General features: G+C 38.1%; 1 protein-coding gene across 2 annotated transcripts in view; it reads right to left on the bottom strand.

Moving 5' to 3' along the window:
* The window catches only part of SCFD1 (sec1 family domain containing 1), a 114769-nt gene that overhangs the window by 23056 nt on the left and 68555 nt on the right, over positions 1 to 23158 (bottom strand). For both annotated transcript variants that reach the window (XM_010847020.1, XM_010847021.1), the window contains 4 exons: positions 20638 to 20708; positions 17467 to 17546; positions 11197 to 11259; positions 9284 to 9359 (listed from right to left, as the gene is read on the bottom strand). In XM_010847020.1, the coding sequence (XP_010845322.1) occupies positions 9284 to 9359; positions 11197 to 11259; positions 17467 to 17546; positions 20638 to 20708 (290 nt within the window). The remainder of the gene's footprint in view (positions 1 to 9283; positions 9360 to 11196; positions 11260 to 17466; positions 17547 to 20637; positions 20709 to 23158) is intronic.

Below are 23158 nucleotides of genomic sequence, written 5' to 3' on the forward strand. Positions count from 1 at the left end.
TCTGCAGGTCAAGAGCAATAGTGAGAACCAGATATGGAACAATGGATTTATTCAGAATTGGGAAAGGAGTTCAACGAGGCTGTACACTGTCACCCTGCTTGTTTAACTTACACAGAGTACATCATGTGAAATGCTGAGCTGGATGAACCACAAGCTGGATTCAAGACTGCCAGGAGAAACATCAACAACCTCAGATATGCAGATGATACCACTCTAAAGGCAGAAAATGAAGAGGAACTAAAGAGTCTCTTGATGAAGGTGAAAGTGGAAAGTGAAAAAGCTGGCTTGAAACTCAACATTCAAAAACTTAAGATCATGGCATCTTGTCCCGTCACTTCATGGCAAACAGAAGGGGAAAAGTGGAAACAGTGACAGGTTTTCTTTTCTCGGGCACCAATATTACTGTGGACAGAGACTGCAGCCATGAAATTAAAAGATGCTTGGTTCCTTGGAAGGAAAGCTATGACAAACCTAGACAGTGTATTAAAAAGCACAGACAACCCTTTGCTGACAAACATACATATAGTCAAAGCTATGGTTTTTCCATTAGTCATGTATGGATGTGAGAGTTGGACCATATAGATGGCTGAGCACCAAAGAACTGATGCTTCTGTGGTGAACTGTGGTGTTGGGGGAAGACTCCTGAGAGTCCCTTGGACTGCAAGGAGATCAAACCAGTCAATCCTAAAGGAAATCAGCCATGAATATGCATTGGAAGGATGGGTGCTGAAGCTGCAATACTTGGGCCACCTGATGCAAACAGCCAGCTAATTGGAAAAGACCCTGATGCTGGGAAAGACTGAAGGCAGAAGAATAGGATGACAGAGAATGATATGGCTGGATGGTATACTGACTCAGTGGACATGAGTTTGAGCAAGTTTTGGGAGGTGGTGATGGATAGGGAAGCCTGGAGTGCTGCAGTCCATGGGGTCACAAAGAGTAAGACATGTCTGAGCGACTGAACAACAACAACACTATACTATTCACCATTATATTCTTGTACAATTGTCTAGTCAAGGCTATGGTTTTTCCAGTGGTCATGTATGGATGTGAGAGTCGGATTATAAAGAAAGCGGAGTCCTGAAGAATTGATGCTTTTGAACTGTGGTGTTGGAGAAGACTCTTGAGAGTCCCTTGGACTGCAAGGAGATCCAACCAGTCCATTCTAAAGGAGATCAGTCCTGAATGTTCATTGGAAGGACTGATGTTGAAGGTGAAATTCCAATACTTTGGCTACCTGATGCGAAGAGCTGACTCATTTGAAAAGACCCTGATGCTGGGAAAGATTGATGGCAGGAGAAGGGGAAGATGGAGGATGAGATGGTTGGATGGCATCACCAACTCAATGGACATGAGTTTGGGTAAACTCCGTGAGTTGGTGATGGACAGGGAAGCCTGGCGTGCTGCAATCCAGGGGGTTGCAAAGAGTCGGACACAACTGAGCGACTGAACTGAACAACTGTCCTCAAATAAATATATTCCAAACCTGCAAAGATCATTCCAGTGGTTTTAGGTGATAGCTGATACTTGTGATGCATAAAACTTATGCTGCCCAAGAAACAAAAAGGTACAAAAAGCTCTTATAAGCGACCTAGAAAACTGGACATGACAAAACATCCTATTATTTCTATCTATATTTTTTATAACTTAAAATGTTTATTCAGATAAAAAAAAAAATCCAAACCAGTATTTAGAGATGTGAGGCATAAATTAGAATTTTACAAGCGTGAAACAAAGAATTCATCTCTACAAGTCTTCTTCTTTGATGTCTCTTTTCTCAGTTCCCAACCTGCCCCAGATCTCTTAAAACCTGTAGCAGTTCCTTTAAATTTTAAAACATTAGGACAGTGTAACTTTAAAAATGGCTATGTGTTTAAATATTTCTAGAGCAAGAGACTTTTTAAAAGTACTGAATTTACAGAGATTACACACCAACACATACACACAGGTTGAGGTCTGGGAGGGATGTAGAGAAACAAGCACTGTAAATCACTGCATATTGGTACATCTTTTCTGAACAGCAATTTGGTAATATTTACCAAGGACAATTAGAAATGTTCACCCTTTTGATTCCATAATTCAATTCTAGTAATTTATCATACTGAAATAAGTCAGAGATGAATACTCTCACCTAGAAAAACTAACATTTAAAACCTAGTTATATACCCTTGAGTATCTTGTATTTTGTTAAAACATACTGAATTTACTGTTTTATAATACTTTTATTTTTATTTTACATTTACAATGAACCGCTATCCCCCAATCAATAACCAATGTCCCCCAAATGAGTGAATATTTCCTTGAATTCTGAAACTAAAAAGTCTTTTGAACATCTATTAAAAAAGAACAACACTGGCCTGGCTCTCTCCTAGCAGTGGTGACAGAAATGTGATGTAGAAACAGGTAACCACCAATCATTTCAAATTTTACTTCTGTAAATGAAAAACTGCCTATATCAAAGCAGTATGTTATATGCAATGTTAAGAACAGGAAGGTTTGAGGTCACAGAGGATCATCTGTTTTTATATTTTGCAAACTTCAAAGAAAACAAATCTTTTGTTAGCACAAGAAAATATTTAAGTGAATCAGTTTAGATACTTCTTACAGGCATCATTCAGGGATGTACATCATGTGACTCTAAGGTAATAAGTTCAAAGAGTAAATATGGGTATTGAAAAGACTGAAGCCTGTAATTTCTCCGTGCCATCAGTTATTTGTGAAAGGATTCCTTTGTTTAGGCAATTTTACTACTGGGATTTCCTTCCAACAGCAAGATATGAATTCTCCTCTTCAACTGCACATAGTCACAGACTCCCCATCATGAATCACTGCCTTGTTGTGGCAAAGGGGCTTGCATAACTCAGTGAAGCTATGAGCCGTGCCATGCAGGGCCATCCAAGGTAGATGGGTCATAGTGTACAGTTTTGACAAAATGTGATCCACTGGAGAAGGGAATGACAAACCACTCCTGCATGCTACTTGTGAGAACCGGATAAACCATGTAAAAAGACAAAAGTCTATGACACTGAAGGAAGAGGCCCCCCAGGTCAGAAGGTTTCCAGTGCGCTACTGAGGAAGAACAGAGGACAACTACTAATAGCTCCAGAAAGAAGGAAGAGGCTGGGTCATATCATAACAATACTCACTGTGGATGTGTCTGGTGATGAAAGCAAAATCCGATGCTGTAAAGAAAAGTACTGGATAGGAACCTGGAATGTTAGGTCCATGCATCAAGGTAAATTGGACATGGTCAAGCAGATGATAAGAGTAAACAGCAACATCTTAGGAATCAGTCAACTAAAATGGATGGAAATGGGGGAATTTAATTAGGATAACCGTTGTATTTACTACTGTGGGCAAGAAGCCCTTAGAAGAAATGGAGTAGCCCTCATAATCAACAAGAGAGTCCAAAATGCAGTACTTGGATGCAACCTTAAAAATGACAGAATGATCTCAGTTCATTTCCAAGGCAAACCATTCAAAATCACAGTAATCCAAGTCTATGCCCCAACTACCGATTCCTAAGAGGCTGAAATCAATCATTTCTATGAAGACCTAGAAGACCTCCTAGAACACGCACACAAAAAATGTCCTATTCATCATAAGGGATTGGAATGCACAAGTAGGAAGTCAAGAGATTCCTGGAGTAACAGGCAAGTTTGGCCTTGAAGTACAAAATGAAGCAGTGCAAAGGCTAACAGAATTCTGCCAAGAGAGAACACACTGGTCATAGCAAACACCCTTTTTCAACAACACAAGAGACAACTTTACATATGGACATCACCAAATGGTTAATACCGAAATCAGACTGATTACATTCTTTGTAGCCAAAGATGGAGAAGCTCTATACAGTCAGCAAAAACAAGACTGGGAGCTGACTGTGGCTCAGATCATCACCTCCTTATAGCAAAATTCAGGCTTAAAGAAAGTGGGCAAAACCACTAGGCCAGTCAGGTACAACTTAAATCAAATTCCCTATGAATATGCAGTGGCAGTGACAAAGAGATTCAAGGGATTAGATCTAGTAAAGAGAGCGCCTGAAGAACTATGGACAGAGGTCCGTAATATTGCACAGGAGGCAGCGAACAAAATCATCCCCCAAAAAAGAAATACGAGAAGGCGAAGTGGTTGTCTGAGGAGGTTTTACAAATAGCTGAGGAAAGAACAGAAGTGAAAAGCAAGGGAGAAAGGGAAAGGTACACCCAACTACATGCAGCTTCAGAGAATAGCAAGGAGAAACAAGAGAAGGCCTTCTTCAGTGAACACTGAAAAGATACAGAGGATAACAACAGAATGGAGAAGAATAGAGATCTCTTCAAGAAAACTGGAAGTATCAAAGGAACATTCCATCCACAGATGGGCCAAATAAAGGACAGAAATGGTAAAGACCCAAGAGAAGCAGAAGAGATCAAGAAGAGATGGAAAGAAGAACTATACAAAAAAAGGTCTTAATAACCCAGATAACCACAATGGTGTAGTCTCTCACTCAGAGCCAAACATCCTGGCGTGTGAAGTCAAGTGGGCCTTAGGAAGCACTGCTGCCAATAAAGCCAGTGGAAGTGACAGAATTCCAGCGGAGCTATTTAAATCCTAAAAGATGATGCCATTAAAGTGCTGTACACATTATGTCAGCAAATTTGGAAAACCCAGCAGTGGCCACAAAACTGGAAAAGGTCAATCCTCATCCCAATTTCCAAGAAGAGCAGCACTGAAGAATGCTCAAACCACTAGACAATTGCCCTCACCTCCCATGCTAGTAAGGTTACGTTCAAATCCCTTCAAGCTAGGCTTCAGCAGTACATGAACTGAGAACATCCAGATGTTCAAGCTGGGTTTAGAAAAATCAGAGGAACTAGAGATCATAGAGCAAACATCCACTGGATGACAGAGAAAGCAAGAGAATTCCAGAAATTGACTACACTAAAGCTGTGGACTGTGTGGATCATAAAACTGTAGAAAACTCTTCAGTTCAGTTGCTCAGTTGTGTCTGACTCTTTGTGACCCCATGGACTGCAGCACGCCAAGCCTCCCTGTCCATCACCAACTCCTGGAGCTCACCCAAACTCATGTCCATTGAGCGGTGATGCCATCCAACCATCTCATCCTCTGTCGTCCCCTTCTCCTGCTGCCTTCAATCTTTCCCAGCATCAGGGTCTTTTCAAATGAGTCAGCTCTTCGCATCAGGTAGCCAAAGTATTGGAGTTTCAGCTTCAACATCAGTCCTTCCAATGAACATTCAGGACTGATCTCCTTTAGGATGGACTGGTTGGATCTCCTTGCAGTCCAAGGGACTCTCAAGAGTCTTCTCCAACACCACAGTTCAAAAGCATCAATTCTTCTGCGCTCAGCTTTCTTTATAGTCCAACTCTCACATCCATACATGACTACTAGAAAAACCATAACCTTGACAAGACGGACCTTTGTTGGCAAAATAATGTCTCTGATTTTTAATATGCTGTCTAGGTTGGTCATAACTTTCCTTCCAAGGAGTAAGCGTCTTTTAATTTCATGGCTGCAGTCACCATCTGCAGTGATTTTGGAGTCCCCCAAAAATAAAGTCAGCTACTGTTTCCATTGAAAGGGGAATAGCAGACCATCTTACCTGTTTCCTGAGAAATCTGTGTGCAGTTCAAGAAGCAATAGTTACAGCTCTGTATAGAACAACTGACTGGTTCAGGATTGAAAAAGGAGTATGACAAGGCTGTTTATTGTCATCCTGTTTATTTAACTTGTATGCTGAGCACATCATGAGAAATGGCAGGCTGGATGAGTTACAAGCTGGAATCAAGATTGGCAGGAGAAATATCAACAACCTCAGATATGTGCCACTCTAAAGGCAGAAAGTGAAGAGGAACTAAAGAGCCTCTTGATGAGGGTGAAGGAGGAGAGTGGAAAAGCATGTTTAAAACTCAATATTATAAGAGAGCCAATGGGAATTTGCTGTATGACTCAGGGAACTCAAACCCAACGTGGTAACAACCTAGAGGGGTGGAATGGGGCAGGAGGTGGGAGAGATGTTCAAGTGGGAGGGGACATGAGTATACCTATGGCTGGTTCATACTGATGTTTGGTAGAAACCAACACCATACTGCAAAGCAATTATCCTTCAATTAAGAATAAATAAATTAAAAAAAAATTACAAAAACTAAGATCATGGCATCTGGCCCCAAAACTTCACAGCAAACAGAAGGGGAAAAGGTGGAAGTAGTGACAGATTTCCTCTTCTTAGGCTCTAAAATCACTAGGGATGGTGACTGCAGCCATGAAATTAGACGATGATTGCTTTTTGGAAGGCAAGCTATGACAAACCTAGACAGTGTGTTAAAAAGTGGAGACATCACTTTTTTGACAAAGGTCCGTATAGTCAAGGCTATGGTCTTTCTAGTAGTCATGTACGGATGTGAGAGCTGGACAATAAAGAAGGCAGAGCACTGAAGAATTGATCCTTTTGAACCGTAGAGCTGGAAAAGACTTTTTTTTTTTAATCTAATTTAATTTTATTTTTAAACTTTACATAATTGTATTAGTTTTGCAAAATATCAAAATGAATCCACCACAGGTATTAAGAGTCCCTTTGAAAGCAAGGAGACCAAACCAGTCAATCTTAAAGGAAATCATCCCTGAATACTCTTTGGAAGTGATGGTGAAGCTGAAGCTCCAATACTTCGGCCACCTGATGGAAACAGCTGACTCACTGGAAAAGACCCTGATGCTGTGAAAGGTTGCAGGCAGAAGGAGAAGAGGGTGACAGAGGATGAGATGGTTGGATGGCATCACCTATTCAATGGACATGAACTTGGGCAAACTCCGGGAGACAGTGAGGGGCAGGGAAGCCTGGTGTGCTCAGTCCATGAGGCAGAGTAGGACACAACCTGGCAACTGAACAACAACAAACTCATACAATAGCCAGTGTGTCTGACAAAAGTCAGACAGAATCTTAGAAACTAGTGGTCCCTCCTCTGTCTCACATATAAAATCATTCTGTCCATAGTTGATGATAAGCAGAGTGGCATGACTAGATTCTCTCCTAGACAAGACTATACTCTTTTTTGAGGCTCTTCAAACTCTTTTTCAACTGGGCCTTGACTTTTGGACTTCTGTGTCCATCTCTGCATTATCCACTTTTAGAAAGAAATCTGCTAAGTCAGTTTACAGATAGAACCCACATCTCCTCGGTATCTCCCCATCCTTGACATCTTTTCAGTTTCCTCACCTTTTACCACCTCTCAGGAGATGTCCAATTTCATTAGCCTGCCTTCATCAAGAATCCCGTTAGGCTGGTTTAGCCAGAATCTTCCTTTAGCCCTGATGTTTTCTCTTAGTAATTTTCCATCCACCAATACCTATACCCTGCTACTGAGCTCTAATTTCCCACTTTTCCCTGATGTATTTGGAGTTAAGCCCAATCTCTCTCCCAGACTTCAAAACCCCACTGCAGTGGTCCCAACGTTGGCCTTTCACAATGGTCCTCCTGAATAAAGTCTGCCTTACTGTACTTTAACAACTGTCGTGAGTAACTTCTTTTTCTTAACAAGTGCTAGGTTCAACTGTAAGTACAGTATGTTGGGCACTAATGTGTCCAACCTGTTTTTATGCCTTTTCACCTTTAGCAGTCCAAGAGAATAAAGATAAACCGACCCACAGAAGTACTGAGAACCAGTTAGAAAGTGGATTAAGTATTCAGTAGTGGCCTATTACCAGAAGAGACACAGAGGGGAAGGACTGAAAATAATTCCGAAGAGGGATAATTAAGCTAAAAAGTGTTCCCAAGTACTTAGAAAGCAATGCAATCTGGAATGTCTCTGAAGGAAAGTTAGGAAGTAATCAGCCTTTTAATTTAATCTTAAGAAATTAAGATTTTTCACTGTTCTTCATTAACACTACAGGTTTTTACAATACAATGTTATTTACTTATTCAAACAAAAATTGAATACTTTTCCACACTGCTATGGAAAATTCAAAGATGGGGAAAAAAAATTTCTTGCTGTCAAGAAGTAAAACAATACATGTTGGGGCTTCCCTGGTGGTCCAGTGGTTAGGAATCTGCCTGCCAATGCAGGGGACATGGGTTCGCTCCCCTGGTTCGGAACTGAGCTCCCACATGCTCTGGGGCAACTCATAAGCCCGTGTGCCTCAACTACTGAAGTCCACACGCCTCAGAGCCCACGCTCGACAAGAGAAGCCGCCTCAGTGGGAAGCCCGTGTACTGCAACTAGAGAAAGTCCGCATGTAGCAATGAAGACCCAGCACAGCCAAAAACAAATTAAAAAAGCAAAACAAAAACCAATATATGTCAACTGTATCTCAATAAAAGTGGGAAAAAAAGAAAATATAAACAACATCAATACAAAATATCACAGGTAAATATAGTAAGAAAGATAAAAAGTGTGGAAGAAGTTCAGAGAAACAAAGATCTAGTTTATTCTGAAAACAAGTAAACAATATTCAGATCTGAATAACTGATATTCTATTTCTCTTAATTGGCCTTTAAAATCCTTCTCACTACAAACTGAAGTATCTATGTGTAAAATACTATGTCTCAGATTTGCCTTAAAATATCCCTAAAAACAAATAAAAAAATGTAAGTGGGAAAGATGAAACAAGAATGGCACCATGTTGAGTATTGAAGCTTGGTGAAGGGTTCAGGAGAGCTTGACATACTAATGTGTATTTGAAAATTCCGTAACAAAAAGTTAAAAACAAGTTCAGTTTGAAAAGAAGCCAAAGCAATTAATGATCCCTCTGAAGCAGAAATATCTATATATTAGAAAAACAGAAAAACAACAGAAATACAAACACCATTAAAAATCTTATGTTTAAAACTATTATTCCAAAATGAAATGTGAAATCAAGCTATAGTTGCATTATTCCCAAACACAAATTCTATTTAAAATACTTGTAATTTACACAGGCTTTTAGACTATTAATATTCTCCTAATATATGTTAAAACTTAAATGATATGCATTTATGTAACAGTTCATTATTTTAAGATTAAGTTCATGTTTTTCAATTAACTTATTTTCACAAACCTGATGAAAGGAAATCAAAATGTCATTAATGTAAGAAGAGCAAATTTTTTAAAAAAGCATAAAATTATAGAGTTCTGAATTATATATGTAAAATACTCTCATATTCTTGAACATACCAGTAAAGGACCCCTTGATTTCATTTTATTCCCAATTTTGTGCTTGAATACATCTAGAAGCTGCTCTAGCTAAGCAACCAACCTGTTAACATTTATATTCAAAAGTTACCAGTGTATTTTCTAACAGCCGTACTTACTTGCTGTTTCAATACCAGGTTCTTCACTCCTTCCATCACAAATTGTGATCCGGTATTCATGACTCGTGATAAGAGACTAGGTGCAAAAGAAGAGCACTGCACTAAGTACAAGTCCTCTCTCTGATTAACTACAGGTAAAATGCTTGTCTGATTACACAACACATGCTGATGAAGCTCACTGTGCCTACCACCTTTGCTTTCATTGAACAGAAGTGACCTGAGAACGTCTAACTTCCATGGATATCACTGCCACAAATTTATTTAACAATAAAACAGTAAAAAAAAATTCTGACCAGTCGATAAGATGTAAAACTAGAGTGCTGTCCTCAAAATGAACATTTTAATTGCTAAGCCTTAGCTACATATCAATATTTAGGTAAATTATTAGCTAAAGAGAGTTCCTTGAATTTCCCGACTGTCTTAATGTTAAAACAATGTATTAAAGATAGTAATCCAGAATATTAAAAAAAAGTATATACATGTATAACTGAATCACTTTGCTGTACAGCAAAAATTAACACAACATTGTAAATCAACTATATGCAATTTAACAAAGACAGTAATTAAGACGACTCACTTTAGGAGTTCAGAACACACTGACATACTGAAAACACATATGTCTGGGAGTCTCTGAACAGGTCGGAAGCTACAACCTTCTCTGTATCACAGCTGCTAGACCTAGTCCTGCACTGTTTGCTCTTCTGTCCCGCACACAAAATCTATCACATAAAAATGTGAGAGCACAAAATGCCCGATGAATTTTACTTCAACTCAGTAAGAATGTCCAGTGTCTGTATTTTACCAACAAAAATAACACAAATGACTTACCATATTGGTTTTATATTTGTGGTTCAAAAAGTATTTTATGTGGAATCAAAGGGTATTTTGTGGGACAGAATGGAAATCTTGCATTTTGATATTAGAAGGCTAGGGAAGGCCTTCAATCATCCAAGATTTTCTTATAACACATTTTATTAAAATCCTCAACTACAAAGTCCATAAGAAATCTAATAGGCTTTTAAGATTCAGTAAGGTTTTAGGAGAGAAAACTGGAAAGCCTATTTTATTAAATACATGGAAGTAGTTTTCCAAATATATTTTCATTTTCCCTATCCTGTCCTCTTCCCCTCTGAAATGAGGAGATGGGCAGGATGGAAATCATTTCTTTAACAGAAACAAGAAAACCTAATCTCTGTTGGACTGACTAGTTCTGAGGTGATTCCCAGGTACCAGGTAACTCAGGGAGTGAGAGTGGTAACCCACACAGCACTGTCTGAAGGTGAGGCCAGCTGGATTCATTTTGCCAAGGGCTTACATGTTCCTGCCTTAGGCCAAGTGCTTTGGTTTTCTGGAAATTGTTTCATTAAAATCGGCAGCTCAGAGTGGGGCCAGGGTAAACCTGTTTTCCTCCAGTTTCATGTTTCTGTTCTAAGCTCCAAAAAATAAGCTAGGAATTTGAAGCTAGTATGGTAATGAAAAGAGCAGTTAGAATCACTTTGTTCAGCTCCTTTGAAAATCACACATACTGTACAGGATTTTTTGGGAGTCAGAAGTCACACCCAGCCCTGAGTACTTCCTCTCTATCATTTAGCACTATGCCTAGTTCCATCTAAAAGCTAGGTCTTGAATGTCTGTATTATCAACACTGATAGAAATTCATGTATCTTCTGAAAACGAAAAACATAATGTCTTAACAAGGAAGCATACGAAGCCCTACCATGTAAAATACATTAATTTACACTTTAAAATTAGAATTTAACCTACCTAAGGAAGCCAAAAAGCATGCTGACATTTGCTCTATATCACAATGAAAACTTTCTGCACACGAAATGTCACACAGTTTTCAAGGCATAAAAGTCCAGTTATGGCTGGAGTACTAGACTTCTTCAATCAGAATTATTAAAAATACGTACCCCATTGGCTTAGTGGTGGTGTTGCCATAGCTGGTGGGAGCTGAAGCCATCTTGGCAAAAGCCCTATGAAATAAGAAAGTTATGTTTAAAAGTTAATTAGCTGAGCTAACATTTAGTATCACAGCACTGAAACATTTACTAACTAGGCATTTAAAAATTTACTAACTAATCATAAGATTTACTATGCAGTTTCTGAAAAGAAATAATTTTTCAACTAATACAATGTTTCAATACAATGAGCACAATTATACAAACACTGATTACATAATCTGCAACCATGAAAAATAATGTTCAAGTACAGAGCAATTGTTACCAAAACACTGAAATTCTTTAAAAACCACTAATTCATTATTAGTTCCTCAAACTTAAGGATCATTAACATGAAATAAAGACTTTCTGTTTTAAAAGAACAATTATGTACTGATTAATCTCTTTACTGTTCTCCACATTCCATACTCCCACATTCCCAGACACATGCCTTGATTCATGCTGTCCTGTCCTTTGGGGATACAGATTCACTGTATATTCTCCAATAAAAACTGTACATTTCCTTTTAAGATTCAGCTCAAAATCACTTTCTTATTATTGCTATTCTAATTCTGCTACTCAGTGATTTTTCTTTTTAGTTACACACACACTTTTATATTGAACTGCATACAGTCATTTATTTTCAGATCTTTCTAAATGTACAGAATGTTTTTAGCTATAGAATTTTTGAAGGCTGGGCAAAAATATGGCACTTAGCTGCATTAAAAAAAATATTTTCCTTCTAGGAATATGTTCACTACAGAGAATCCAGAAAACACAATGCTCCTAGAAGACCTCTACCACTTAGAAGTAAACACTGTTAAGATTTTGGCATATATTCTTTTAATCTTTTGACATATGTATACACAATATATATGATTTAAAAACAAAATCAGTATCATATTGTACACACTATTCTTTAATGTTTTAACAGCATGCCATAAACATTTTTATGCAAATCAGTATTCTTTTATAATTTCTAATCATTTCCAATGCTTTAGTCAATGGAAAAAAAATTATCTATGTAAATACAAGAACATCTTATGAAAGTAAAAAAAAAAAAGAATGGAAATCACTAAGATTTGAAGATGAAACACTAAAAATACACTATTTCAATCGGGACAAAATTTGCTGATACCATTAGAGAAATTTCAAACACCAAAGTCACAATTTTGTTCAGAAAGGAGGATGTGAATCAATGGTTTTCAGCAGTAGACTGGAATTTCTGCCTTTAACAAAAATTTACTTTTCACTAGAAACAACAATATCTAAATATAAATAATATGTTATATCTAAGCAATAAAGGGGTTAAATAAAGAGTATTACATTTATATGGCTGAATATCAAGCAAATACTAAATACAACCATTGGAGACTGTAGCTGATCCTTAAGCCACATGGGCTTGGAACCATGCAGGTCCACTTATATTTTTGTCAATAAATACATATTGCAGTACTACATGATCTGTGGTTGGTTGAATCCTCAAATGAGGAACCAGGGATACTGAGGGCCAGCCCATTGTTAAGTAATACTCTGATTTTTAACTGTGTGGAGGGTTGGCATCCCTAACCCCCAGGTTGTTCTAGGATCTGCTGTATTTAAGACAATGAAAAACTGGCATGATGAAAGTTAATGGAAAACTAGAACACAAACTGCATCTGTAACAATGACTTTCTGATTGAAAAACATGTAATATGCATAAAAGGATAAACACTAAAGATTACTTGTAGACTTTGAATGGGGAGATTACAGGTACATTTTTATTTTCTTTATACCTTTCTCAGTTTTCTAAAATATTCTTCAATAAACTGGTATAACCCTTATAATGAGAAAGAAAAATGTTACGAATCAGAAATTGTATATTTTATAACCAAGTAAAATGATGCCCAAGATTGTCTTCACTCTTTTAACATCAAATGTTTGATTAAGGAGTTCCACATAATGTAAAACACAACGACACATACGACACAGCCAAATGTGTTAAGTGTATATGTTATAAAAGTCGGAAAAGATGGTTTCCAGTACCTTCTGTTAAACTAAGGTTTGTTGTCTACTTTTTTTCTTATAAGAACACAATGAAATAAAAGCAAAACTTGAAAAAACAAAAGTATAGATAATAAAAAGCACTTGTAAACTCACAATTCAGAGATATCTGCTGTTAACAATTTGGTATGTGTCTCATACCATGCATATTTTTTGATATGCTGAGGTAAAAAAGCATATTCAATCCCCTACTCTTAAAAAATAATTATTTTAAGAAATAATTTAAAAGTATTACTGAAGAAAATTTGGAAAATAAAGAACCCAAAAGGTAAAAAAAAATTCTACTACTTGGATTTACCCACTATTAGCATTTAAGTGAATGTCATTTTAGTTATGCTTTATATGTGTATATCTATACACACACACACACACACGCACATGCAGGCAGATAAACGGAAAGGTAAGAGAGGATTACACCATAAAAACCAAGTTTGGCTCAAGGGCTGCCTACCCACAGGCTTTCCCTGATCTCAACAAATTTTAGCTAATACCCATAACAAATTAAGATCTTATCACTTATTTTATTTATATCACTTAATATGGTGAATATGGTTTAACACAACTCTGCTCATTCATTTGCTTGTTGACAAATTGTTCAACACAAATGTAAATTCAATGAAAGCCGAGGCCTTCCCTAGCTAATTCATTATTATATTCTTAATGTTTAGAAGAGTCCCTAATCACTGAGACAAAGGAAGTTATTTATCAAACAAATCACTGAATAGTAAACTATATTTTCACTTTATAACATACATGGCCATTTCCCGATGGTCACTGAACAAGTCTTCCACAACATGATTTTTTTGTGGTTGTTGGAAAATTACTTTATGAAGCCTTAAAAGCATTGAGTATAATTAATGCTTTATAATTAATATAAATAAAAAAGTGGCAGAGTTAGATACAATTTAATAATAGTTCAATTCCAAAATAAAAATTATTTTAGGTGAGACCATGAAATTTCCTAACACGTGATTTTAATACACTGTGCTAAATTTTCTAAAACTCAGAGGAACTGGTATTTACAGTAAATGGAGTATTTATGAAAAATCTGGCACCACCTATATTATATATATGTGTATATAGAACCCAAGATTATATGATCTAGGAAACAAATGTTGTACATCTCAATAGCAGTACTAGAATGCAGAGTTTAAGATTGGGATTTACACCATGAGATTTGGAAAAGGAGCAGACATTTTGTTTTCAAAACCTGAAGTTTTTCTCAAGACCAAAATCAACACTATAACTCCCAGACAGGAAAAAGGGAAGCTTTGCTTGCATTAATTGTTCATCTGCATCAGAAAGTCTACTATCTCTGAGATAGGAACCACTGCAATAAGAAGGGGGTGAACAGGTTCTCCCAAAGGAAGACTGTCACTTAATTATGCCTCCTGCCCTGGAACCAGGAGCAAACTCTGTTTCCCAACCTAATTAACACCAAGATGTTTCAGTAATGGTTCATCATAAACCCAGCATTCTCCATCTTCATGAAACAACCTTGTCTCCCATTGAATTTCCTTTTCCTTCCTTTTTTGGGCTTCTGCTCTTTGTCTTTCTTCAAGTCTATACCTGGCTTCAGCTGCTACATCAATGTCTCTGATTTTTAAGTTGAAAGTGACATCTTTCCAAAGGCAGCGGGATTCATATTCATTCTGATCTTCCAGCTTCCTCATTTTCTTCTTCATTATAGGCAACTTCTTGGTATCTATAAAAACTGCATTTCCCCCTGTCGAGTGTTTAGCATACATTACACCATTCCATTCCCCTTCAATTGAGCAGAAAGACTTCTTGTTATTTGGAGAAAAAATCTCAGGGGTAATTCTGTGCTTCTTGGCCCCCTAGAAAGGTTTAGTGTGGAAGACAATATTTGCGCTATAGCCAGTTTTGGAACAATTAATTTTGCTTTCTCCGCCTAGTTCCACCCAGGGCACCGTGAGGACAGACCTGCCGCAGCCACCGGGGAATGTGAGAATACAATGTTCATTATGCTCTAGACACGAGACACAGCCCTGCCCTATGTTGTGCACCCCAACTGACATCCTGAGGAATTTTGATTTGGTCCAGATATGAGCACGGAATTGTATCTTCTTAATAAAACATTCAGCATAAAAGGCTGAAATGGGTGGATGATGAGAAACCTGTTCAGCCACGGATGTTACACTATTCTTGGAAACCCAGGGAACTGGTCCTTCTGAAACTAGCTCTGCACTCTCCTCAGTATCATTTGGTAATATGCACTGACGCTGAAAGATTTCTCCCAAAATGGGGTTGTATGGCTTTTTGGTTAATCGATCCTTTCCTTTCTGCATGAAAGGTTGAGAAATACCATTTCACAACCTGAACCATTCGGTCTCTGGCATCCTTCTGGTCACTAATACTCACAAACAGGTCCGGATGTGTAAAAAACTCTGCCTATGTTTCTAAAAGAGATCTTTTTTCAAGAATAAATGTTGGAAGAACTACCTTTGTAAGATCCAAGTCTAACCTGTGACAACAGATGCATGATAATGCTTTTGTGCTCTTCCACTGACCTTGCCTCCCCTTCGTCATTTCCATCATCATGTGAATCGAAAAGGTCAGCATCACTTGTTCCATTGCACATGGAAGAATTAAGTGATTCTGTGGTATCGGGGTGCTTTAGACTATTTCCCGAGCAGCTGTGTGTCAAGACTGGATCAATAGATCCAGAGGAATCTATTAAGTGTTTTGGGGATGAGCCACTTTGATGGAACTCATCTGTATCATAGAATTCATCTTCATTGCTAGAGTAAGAGAACTCTGGGACTTTGGAGACAAGTTGACATGGCTTGGATAAGTCAGACTACTACTAGGTGGTGAGTGGCCACTGCCTATACTATTTGGTGTTGGAGTCTGATAATGTCCCAAGGTTGCTAATACAGGTCCAACTGGTAGAGAAGATGGATGCTGCTCTGACTTACAGAACTTCTGAGTAGTTCTGGAGGTAAGACAGTCTGGGAAGGCATTGTGTTGACCACAGGTTCCAAGGGACTATTGCATCCACAGGATTAATAGTACTTATAATTCTATCTGCATGATTCTCTGCAATATACTGGTCTTTAGCAATCTGCAGCAACACAATGCAGTGTTTAATTGATTGTACCATGCTATTTGTTGTCTCTTTGAGGGTTTCAATTTCCTTTCTCTGTTCATCATCTTTGTTTGCAGTTTTGAAGTCTGTCATCAAAAAGCTTCAACTGTTCTATCAAGATCTGTAGGTAAGCATCAGCCTCTGTAAGTTTCTTATTAAAGTCTTGGACACTAGGAACAAATCCTGAATCCAAACCCCCAGGGGGCGACGGGATGGCGGCAAGGAGAGAATCACACTCATGCCCAAGGCCTGGGCAAGTAGCAGAGTCCCTGGGAACTCAGGGATGGGAGTCAGACCCTCTCCCAGACCCTCCAGAAGTGGGTCTAATCATTCTGCAAGTGGCCAGCAAGAAAGCCATTCGCCAAGGCCCCAGCCCTCTCTGCCTCCAGGGGAGCCGAGGGCCCCTTCCAAGCACCCCTCTTCGCCCCCTTCTGCTGAATCAACCCACAACATGATTTGTAATGATTCAATGGCATTCCTTGTAGAAATGATATAATTTCAACCCTATTCCTTGACAATCTGGTTGATTTTCAAAATTTGATTATTATAACTGCTTCTAAGATTTTGTAACTCTAGTTTCTTCTTTGGGATTAATTCTTAAGAGAAAGCTAGGTCAAAGCTATTCCTTTTAAAAATACCTTTTATACCAGTGAGCAAAAGTTTGACAATTTATATTTCTAATAGTGGAGTATAAACACATCAATTTTACTGGATCCTTGGCACATTTTCTAAATCTCTGCATTATATTAATCTGCAGTTCTCTAATTACTAGTGAAATTAAAACATCTTAAAAATGTTTTAGAGCCATTTGACCCAAAACATTTCGTTTTTGACTTTTTCATCTCACACCAGTGAAGAAAATATAGGGCAAAAAAAAGAAAGAAAGAAAAGGCAAATAAAGAAAAGGCAGCACTATTTTATATAAAGTTGTGGAAAAAGTGGGGGGGAAATACATATTTATGCCATTGAACAACAACAAAAAATAATAAGGCACTATTAAATTTTCTTGGTAACATTTCCAGTTTTCTTGGAACTTGACTTCCACTATACTTTCTTAAATGACAGGAACTTAAGAATAAAACAAAACTTACTTCCACTGTTTGATATATTGTAAGGGATTAAGGTTGCATCCTGCATCAGTTAAAGCTTTTTTGTACTGCTCCAAATCAGCCTGAAATAAGAATATGACAAAAACCTTTACTTTCATGAAAGAGACCATTTTGTTTGTTGTCATCTGATTAATCAAAAAGTTGGACTAAAGGCATGAGCACCTACGTAAGTGGAGTGGTACCTTAAGGGAGCACCCAAATGAGTAACCAAGACAAAAATCACATACAATGAAAATTACCTTTAACAGGCTCCCAAATCACCTAAGCAGTATGGTGTTTTGTCATCCCTCAGCAAGCCCAACAGAGTCAGTTTTTCCTCCACTGTTGACATAGATTGTTTGTTCTTGGAATAAGCATTAAATGAAAGATCTGGATTGATCAAGAATATTTCAAAACTGGAAACATGAAGGCAGTGACGCTGACTTAGGGGAATCACTGCAGAATCAGGTGGTCCCATCTCATATTCACTGTAAATGTCCAAAGTTATTAACTGAACAACAGGTGATCTACACTTTTTAACAGTTAAATAGTTCTCTTTCTTAGTCTTTTATTTCCTAACGAGTAAAGTCCAGTTGAATTTATGTCACGGGAGCTATCACAGCAACTCCATCATAAAACTTTTCTAAGAAAAGAAACTTTTAAGCTCACCATCAATCAGAGCTGCTTCATATTCTGGGAGCTGTTAATCTGACAGTGAGCTGCCCTGGTGGCTCAGATGGTCAAGAATCTGCATGCAATGCAGGAGACCCGGGTTTGATCCCTGGGTTGGGAAGAGTCCCTGGAGATGGGAATGGCTACCCACTCCAGTATTCCTGCCTTAGAGAATTCCATGGACAGAGGAGCCTGGTGGCTTACAGTCCATGAGGTTGCAGAGTCAGACACAAGTGAGCAACTAACACTTTCAATCTGACATCAATAGTCAAAATTTGCCCCAAGCCTCTTAATGATTACTTATAAAAAGACATAATTCTTACCAAAAATAAATAAATCATAAATTCCTGGGCTTCCCTGATAGCCCAGTTGGTAAAGAATCTGCCTGAAATGCAGGCGACCCTGGTTTGATTCCTGGGTCAGGAAGATCTGCTGGAAAAGGAATAGGCTACCCACTCCAGTATTCTTGGGCTTCCCTTGCGGCTCAACTGGTAAAGAATCCGCCTACAATGTGGGAGACCTGGGTTCAATCCCTGGTTGGGAAGATCCTCTGGAGAAAGGAATGGCTACCTACTCCTGTATTCTGGCCTGGAGAATTCCATGAATTATATAGGCCATGGGGTCGCAAAGAGCTGGACACAACTGAGCAATTTGCACTTTCATATATTCCTAAGAAAATATTATAAATAGATTTTTAGAATCCCTTAAGCTATAGGTACACACCTATTAATGACAGAGATCTTTCTAGAAAGAAACTTATATTGTAGTCACCCCTCATTAGCAGTTTTGCCTTCCAGGTTCCAGCTCCTGTGGTCAACAAAGGTCTGAAAATACTAAATGGAAATTCCCAGAAACAAACAATTCATGAGTCTTAAATTGTGCCCTGTTTGGAAAAGCATGATGATATCTTATGCTGTCCTGCTCAGTCCTGCCCCAACCAGTGACATCCTCTGCTCCTGACATCTAACCATCAACATTGTCATGGCTTGATGACACAGGATCACCTGAAGCAGATGATTCTCCTTCACGTCAGAAGGCCCATAGTAGTCTAATGCTACGTCTCAATGCCTACGTCATTCACCTCATTTCATCTCATCACACAGGCATTTTATCAGCTGACATCATCAACATGACAAGGATGAGTATAATAACTGTATTTTGAGAGAGAGTCCACATTCACATAACTTTTTATTATGGTATATTGTTATAATTATTCTATTTTATTAGCCATTTTTGTTAATCTCTGTGTCTAATTTATAAATTAAACTTTTTATCATCAGTATGTATGTATAGGAAAAAACAGTATATATGGTAGTGAGGGGGCATTTGGTACTATTAATGGTTTCAGGCATCCAATGGGGGTCTTAGATTATCTCTCCCTTGGATAAGGGGGGACTACTGAACTTTCTAACTAAATTAAAAGTCAAGAGACATATTCCTAGGATAAAGCAGAATTGACGTAAAGCAAATACTGGTTTACTTTTCTGTTTTAACATGTCAAACAAAAAGAAGCCTCACAATCTACCAGACATCAGAAAAATAATTGCTATCAGCAAGGGAAAGCAGTTTGCAACAGCTGTTATCATTCTAGGTGTCTTTCCCAAGGTCCTTACGCTAGTTGCTCATCTAGTAAAACTATACAAGTTAATATCAGAAAAAGTGAACAGGTCTCTGATGCAGCAACAATACAAAAATCACTGCTCTCCTTCAGAGTAAGTCAATTACCTCTGCACACTTAAAAAATTTTTTCCCTCAAAAGCAGTTGATGGCTCATTAAAGAAAAAGAAAACAACAAAATATCCCACAATCTACTCTTCCACTGAGGGAAAAAAAAAATCTAGAAAGGAAAACCAATCATTTTTCAATAATTCTTAGAAATTTATTCTAATATAAAAGTAGCTTTTTTTTTTACTTTAGTACAAAATTTCAATGCTATTTTTACATGAATCATATGACAGATATGAATCTGAAGTTTAATCTTATGAAATTATTTATATAACTTTTGGAACTTAAGTTATTTTCCTCCGAGTGACTTCTTTCTATTTTATAAAGGACATTAGTCTTAAACAACGCAAAATATGACCAAACTTTTCAGTTAAAGCTTAATTTCTTTTAAGTATTAGTGGCTACAGCTTAGAGAAATGGAACTTCTAGGATCATCACATCATGAGAAATGGTAAGCTCAATCTTTGAAAAAAAGTAGAGCAAAAACTTGGTTAACTTAGTTTAGAATAGTTATTTCCAGAAATAGGAATTTTGGCCACCTGAATTCTGTTCATGTTCAAACAACTTAAAAGTGGTGAGATATTTCATAAGTAAATCGTTCTCTTGGTGACAAATACTGCTATAAAATTCAGCAGCAGATAGAACTAGCCTTAAGAAACTGTTTTTCTTTTAAAGGAAGGAATGAAATGATCATTTGGCCATAGTGGTTTTTACTTCTATTTTTGAAACAAGTAAGTATCCCCCTTTCCTCCCAATAACTGAATACAGAGGACATACCTCAGAAGGCGCTTGCTGGGCACTTATGTAATAGATAAGAAACAGCCTCATTTTATCTTCTGGAGTTCCTGCTACAAAGGGGAAACAGATGAGGGAAAAAAAAGACTTTCATAATTCCAGTTGTTATGTATTATAGTCAAGACTATAAACTCAAGGCATACATAAATGTGACAAAATAAGCTTGATTCAAATGATTTAACATTACAGGCACTAAATTAAAATCATGTAAAATACAGATATGGAAAAAGATGAAATACTACAGGACTACAGGATTACCATCTGCAGTCTATCTTCCAAACTGTCTATAATGTTGAGATTACTGTTTCAGATATAAACTCAAAAAGAAAAAAATGGTATAGGTAGGATAATCACATAATTCTAAAACAATACCCTTTTGAAATGCAAAGGGGGATGCTAAATAATACTTATGTAAGGACAACTTTGGAGAAGGCAATGGCACCCCACTCCAGTACTCTTGCCTGGAAAATCCCATGGATGGAGCCTGGTAGGCTGCAGTCCATGGGGTCGCTAGGAGTCAGACATGACTGAGCAACTTCACTTTCTCTTTTCACTTTCATGCACTGGAGAAGGAAATGGCAACCCACTCCAGTGTTCTTGCCTGGAGAATCCCGGGGACGGGGGAGCCTGGTGGGCTGCCGTCTATGGGGTCACACAGAGTCGGACACGACTGAAGTGACTTAGCATAGCATAGCAAGGACAACTTGGTATAAAAATGGGACTATCCTAGGAAACCAGTTGCATGCTCGCCCCACCAGGCACTAGTTTATGAAACCTTGCTGGCTAAAATCATCTAACTGAGCCCAAGGTCATACTTCTGAGATTGGAGCCACTAAATAAATATGTATTTCTCCTCCTTTTGAAAGGTCTATGAAGATTTATAAAAACCATATGTCTATAGTATAATATACCACTGTATTATGCAGATTATATTTGCCTGCAATTTTAGGACAAAATAGAAGATTTCAGAGAAATTTCTTGCTTGCAGTGAGTATTCTGAGCTACTTCTATTATCCAAAGCCTGAGACTGTCCAGAGAATCTTTATTCTCCCCTCAGTTACTGGGTGTGCTCTGGTGCAAAGTCATAAGACAGTTCTCATAGGTAACTCAGTTTCACTATTCAACAAATACCAATATGCATTCTCACTTCAAAGTGTATACCAATATGTAAGAACTCAGAATTGTTATACTTCACTACAGAATAAAAACAAGAATAATTTTTTCAAAACATACTGACTGATGACGCATTGATTTTTTTTATCTTCAAATTATCCTTACTCCCTAAATATGACAAAGACTTGGTAATAAAGATGATTCTTGGTAATAAAGACTCAGGCTGTCCTAAGTTCTTATGTTTACAAATAGATATAGTATTTTAAACATTCTGAAGTAGGTTACAGGATGAAGGGTCTTGTTTAAATCCTAGGATAAAGCTGGTATTTTTGTTTTAACAGTTAATTAGCCTGTCTGGGTTCAGGCCAAAGTTCCTACCAGCCTCCGTGAGTTGTGGTTCTATCATGGACTCTATTTTCAAAACGTCTGCAGTGCTACTCGGCTCTGTCCCACTGCCCAGCGGCCAGTATAGGAATTTGGAGGTCATCTTGTCCTTCACCTTTCAGTCCTTGGAATTGCTGTGTAGGATCAGATTTAGGCACGAACAACTCAGAGGCGAGCCCAGGAATTCATTAACAACTTTATGGGGTTGCTTTCCTGAGCTCCTTCCTTCCTTCTGTAACCTCCCTGGTACTTTCCAGTTTCCTTGGCCTTCCCTTTTTGGTGCTCCAGCCAGAAAGCTTTGGCTTTAGTTACCCTGTTCCATTTCCTGCAACTATGACAAAGCAGTTAGAGGACAAAGAAAGATGAATGAGGTTTGCTGTAGTCTCTTGGGGTAAGGGCTCCTAAGATATGAGAGAAAGGTTTCCCTCCCTCAGAGTTTTAGGGACGTGTGGGTCCCTGCTGTTGCTTTTAATATCCTCAGCATATAGCATGGCCTTTTCTAAGTTCAGTTCAGTTCAGTTCAGTTGCTCAGTCGTCTCCGACTCTTTGCGACCCCATGAACCGCAGCACACCAAGCCTCCTTGTCCATCACCAAATCCCGGAGTCTACCCAAACGCATGTCCGTCAAGTCGGTGATGCCATCCAACCATCTCATCCTCTGTTGTCTCCTTCTTCTCCTGCCTTCAATCTTTTCCAGCATCAGGGTCTTTTCAAATGAGTTAGCTCTTCGCATCAGGTGGCCAAAGTACTGGAGTTTCAGCTTCAACATCAGTCCTTCCAATGAACACCCAGGACTGATCTGCTTTAGGATGGACTGGTTGGATCTCCTTGCAGTCCAAGGGACTCTCAAGAGTCTTCTCCAACACCATAGTTCGAAAGCATCAATTCTTTGGTGCTTAGCTTTCTTTATAGTCCAACTCTCACATCCATACATGACCACTGGAAAAACCATAGCCTTGACTAGACGGACCTTTGTTGGCAAAGAAATGTCTCTGCTTTTTAATAA

The sequence above is a fragment of the Bison bison genome, unplaced genomic scaffold (assembly GCF_000754665.1).
Source record: "Bison bison bison isolate TAMUID 2011002044 unplaced genomic scaffold, Bison_UMD1.0 scf7180017864242, whole genome shotgun sequence".
NCBI lineage: Eukaryota > Metazoa > Chordata > Mammalia > Artiodactyla > Bovidae > Bison > Bison bison.